This window comes from Chiloscyllium plagiosum, chromosome 4 (genome assembly GCF_004010195.1).
Source record: "Chiloscyllium plagiosum isolate BGI_BamShark_2017 chromosome 4, ASM401019v2, whole genome shotgun sequence".
NCBI classification, from domain to species: domain Eukaryota; kingdom Metazoa; phylum Chordata; class Chondrichthyes; order Orectolobiformes; family Hemiscylliidae; genus Chiloscyllium; species Chiloscyllium plagiosum.
In genome coordinates this window covers 27,658,356-27,661,760 of record NC_057713.1, presented here as the reverse complement: position 1 = coordinate 27,661,760, position 3,405 = coordinate 27,658,356, and the positions used below count along the sequence as shown (strand labels likewise).

The following is a 3,405-nucleotide window of genomic DNA, read 5'->3' as shown; positions in this document are numbered from 1 at the left end:
TACTAAGCTGGGTGTCAGGGTGAAATGTGATGAGGATGTTAGGAGATTACAGGGTGACCTGGACAGGTTAGGTGAGTGGTCAGATGCATGGCAGGTGCAGTTTAATGTGGATAAATGTATGGTTATTCACTTTGGCAAGAACAGGAAGGCAGATTACCACCTAAGTGGAAGCAATTTAGGTAAAGGGGCAGTACATAGAGATCTGGGTGTTCTTGTACACCAGTCAATGAAGGTAAGCATGCAGGTACAGCAGGTAGTGAAGAAGGCTAATAGCGTGCTGGCCTTCATAACAAGAGGGATTGAGTATAGAGCAAAGAGGTTCTTCTGCAGCTGTACAGGGCCCTGGTGAGACTGCACCTGGAATATTGTGTGCAGTTCTGGTCTCCAAATTTGAGGAAAGACATTCTGGCTATTGAGGGAGTGCAGCCTAAGTTCACGAGGTCAATTCCCGGAATGGCGGAACTACCTTACGCTGAAAAGCTGGAGCGACTGGATTTGTATACCCTTGAGTTTAGAAGACTGAGAGGGGATCTGATTGAGACATATAAGATTATTAAAGGATTGGACACTCTGGAGGCAGGAAACATGTTTCCGCTGTTGGGTGAGTGCCGAACCAGAGGACACAGCTTCGAAATAAGGGTAGACCATTTAGGACAGAGATGAGGAGGAACTTCTTCACCCAGAGAGTGGTGGGTGTGTGGAATGCTCTGCCCCAGAGGGCAGTGGAGGCCCAGTCTCTGGATTCATTTAAGAAAGAGTTGGATAGAGCTCTCAAAGATAGTGGAATCAAAGGTTATGGAGATAAGGCAGGAAGAGGATACTGATTAGGAATGATCAGCCATGATCATATTGAATGGCGGTGCAGGCTCGAAGGGCAGAATGGCCTACTCCTGCACCTATTGTCTATTGTCACAGCGAGTGTTTGTGAGGTGTATGAGGTTTCAGGGATGAAGTGCTTCAGGCCGGGGGATAGATTTGAGAAACCATTTTTTCCAGGAAGAAGGGGAGAGCCCTGAGACCATCCTGATGGGGGATAGACATGTAAAGGGATTACGTATCCGTGGCAAAGAGTAGGAGGCTGGAGCCCCCAAACTAGAAATCCGAAAACTTACTTAAATAGCCAGAAAAATCGCAGATGTAAATGGAAAGGGAGAGAACACAGAAAGAATAATCGAGTTGAGGTAGGAAGAGATGAGTTCTGTGGGGCAGGAGCAGGCAGAAACAATGGGTCTGCCCGGATAGGCCGCCTTGTCGGTTTTGGGAAGAAGGATGAAGCACACTATGTGGGGTTGGGGGACAATGAACTGGGAAGCTGTAAAACTGGGGAGGGGGGAGATCCAGATGTGAAGAGACTGGTGACATCATGACACAATGGCCTGATGGTCAATGGTAGGGTCATGGTCCAGGGAGATAGGGGGAGGTATCTGAAAGCTGGCGGTCAGCCTCTGCAATATTGTGCTCAGTTTGCCAGACAGCATTAACACCCCCTTGGCTTAATTACAATGTCAGTGTTGGATCTGAGAGTGTGGGGTGCAGTCAGTTCAAAGGGAGATAGATTGGAGGAGTTAGGAGTGTTCTCTGTGAAGAACAGAAAGCTGGGAGGGTTTTCAAAATCCTGAGAGGTCCGGACACGGTAGATATGGAGAAACCTATTGGTGAATGAATCAATTTGAGAGGACACAAGATTTAAGGTAATTGGAAAAAATTGCAATAGAGATATGAGGATTAATGTTTTCACCCAGTGAGTGGTTCGGGTCCGGGATATACATTTATTAACTATCCCTAATTGTTAAAAAAAGGTAAGAATCAACCACATCACTGTGGGTCTGGAGTCACATGTAATCCAGATGGAGGAAAGATGGTAGCTTCCGTCCCTAAAGGACATTAGTGAACCAGATAGGTCTTTCCAACAATGGATTCTCCGTTTCATTAGACTCTTAATTCCAGCTTTTTATTGAATTTAGATTTGACAATGTAAGACCTCCTGGCTGTGTGCGTGTTGTTCTCTGTGTTCATCCTGGGGATTTCAGAGAAAGAATGAGACTCTAAGCCAATGTGTCTCTTTGACAGTCAATGGTCAATGGTCAGAGTGGAGTGATTGGTCAGTCTGTGATGCAGAGTGTAGCGGTGGAGTTCGATCCCGTCACCGGGACTGTGTGAATCCACCGCCAAAGAACGAAGGCCAGTCGTGTCCGGGCATCGCCATGGAAACAGAGTCCTGTAACCGTCAGCTCTGTGAGGGCACCACGGGTGAGTTGATGAGAAAGGGCATCTGGGTGTCTTTGGGCTGACATGGACAAAATGAGCTGAATGGCCCTTTCTGTGCTATATCATTTCCGTGGTTCAATGGAGTTCACTGGCATTAATCAACACTGCCCTCCAGTCACTGCCTACCTCCTGAACTGTTACTGACCCACTGTGTCCACTGCAGGGTAATTTTAGGGATTTCCTGATAGTTTATAGAAAAGCAGCTGTTTCAATGTAGTGCATCAGGATAAGAAATGAAATATAGACTGGGACAGGTCAGAATACTTTACCGATCCCGAAGCCATTCTATAGAATGGGAAAGTGAAGGCCCCATTGCTCCCATATTCCAGTCCTTTTGTTGTGGTCTTTGTTCCAACAGCCTTTGTTCTTCCCTCGGGCTGATGAAGGGCAACTCCAATCCCCAAACCCCCCGCCCTGCCACCACCGTCCGACCCAGTGTGGCTCATCTCCCCAGATCATCTTGCCCCTTATTTTGGGAGCTGCCCATCAATGTGATGATAATCATCTGTCAAAGTCTTTTTGGCCAATGCCATGGCACAGCTACTCAATGTCAGATGACCGTTGCCCGATGACCCAGCACCATCTGGGGGATTTGTTAATTATTCTTTCTAATGGGGTAGGATGGTGCATGATAAATCTTTCTTGAGAGTCAAGACCTTGATGATTCTCATAGGCTATTTCATTCTCTTACATTGACTGACAGAAAGTTGGTTACAAATGTGACACAGATAGATAATGAAATTCCAAATATGGAATGCTAAGTTATCACTGGGTAAGGGGACTCTCCCTCCCCAGTTTTACAATGTTTTCTCATCTGTTTCCCTTCCTCCCTCAGACTGTGATCCTGGGATGGTCTATGTACCAACTGATGGATGTGACGCTCTCTCCCATGATCCCTGTCCAGCCTCGTGTCAGGAGCTGAGCTCAGGGACAAGCTGTAACAGGAAATGCCTGGAAGGTATGACTCAGACTGTGATCCCCGAATAATGGCTTCATCCCGACACTGGCCCCCTCACAGACACTGACCCCCCATCACTAACCCCCCCCCAACAGACACTGACTCCCCTCCACAGACACCAACTCCCCCATCACTGACACCCCACAGACTCCCCTCCCCAAACCCAACACCCCCCATCA

At 47.5% G+C, this 3,405-nt stretch overlaps 1 protein-coding gene across 1 annotated transcript in view; it reads left to right on the top strand.

Moving 5' to 3' along the window:
• Positions 1-3,405, top strand: part of LOC122548773 (SCO-spondin-like) — an 89,576-nt gene that overhangs the window by 24,765 nt on the left and 61,406 nt on the right. Inside the window, exons 8-9 of the mRNA XM_043687540.1 lie at positions 2,071-2,250; positions 3,104-3,226. Coding sequence (XP_043543475.1) covers positions 2,071-2,250; positions 3,104-3,226 — 303 coding nt within the window. The remainder of the gene's footprint in view (positions 1-2,070; positions 2,251-3,103; positions 3,227-3,405) is intronic.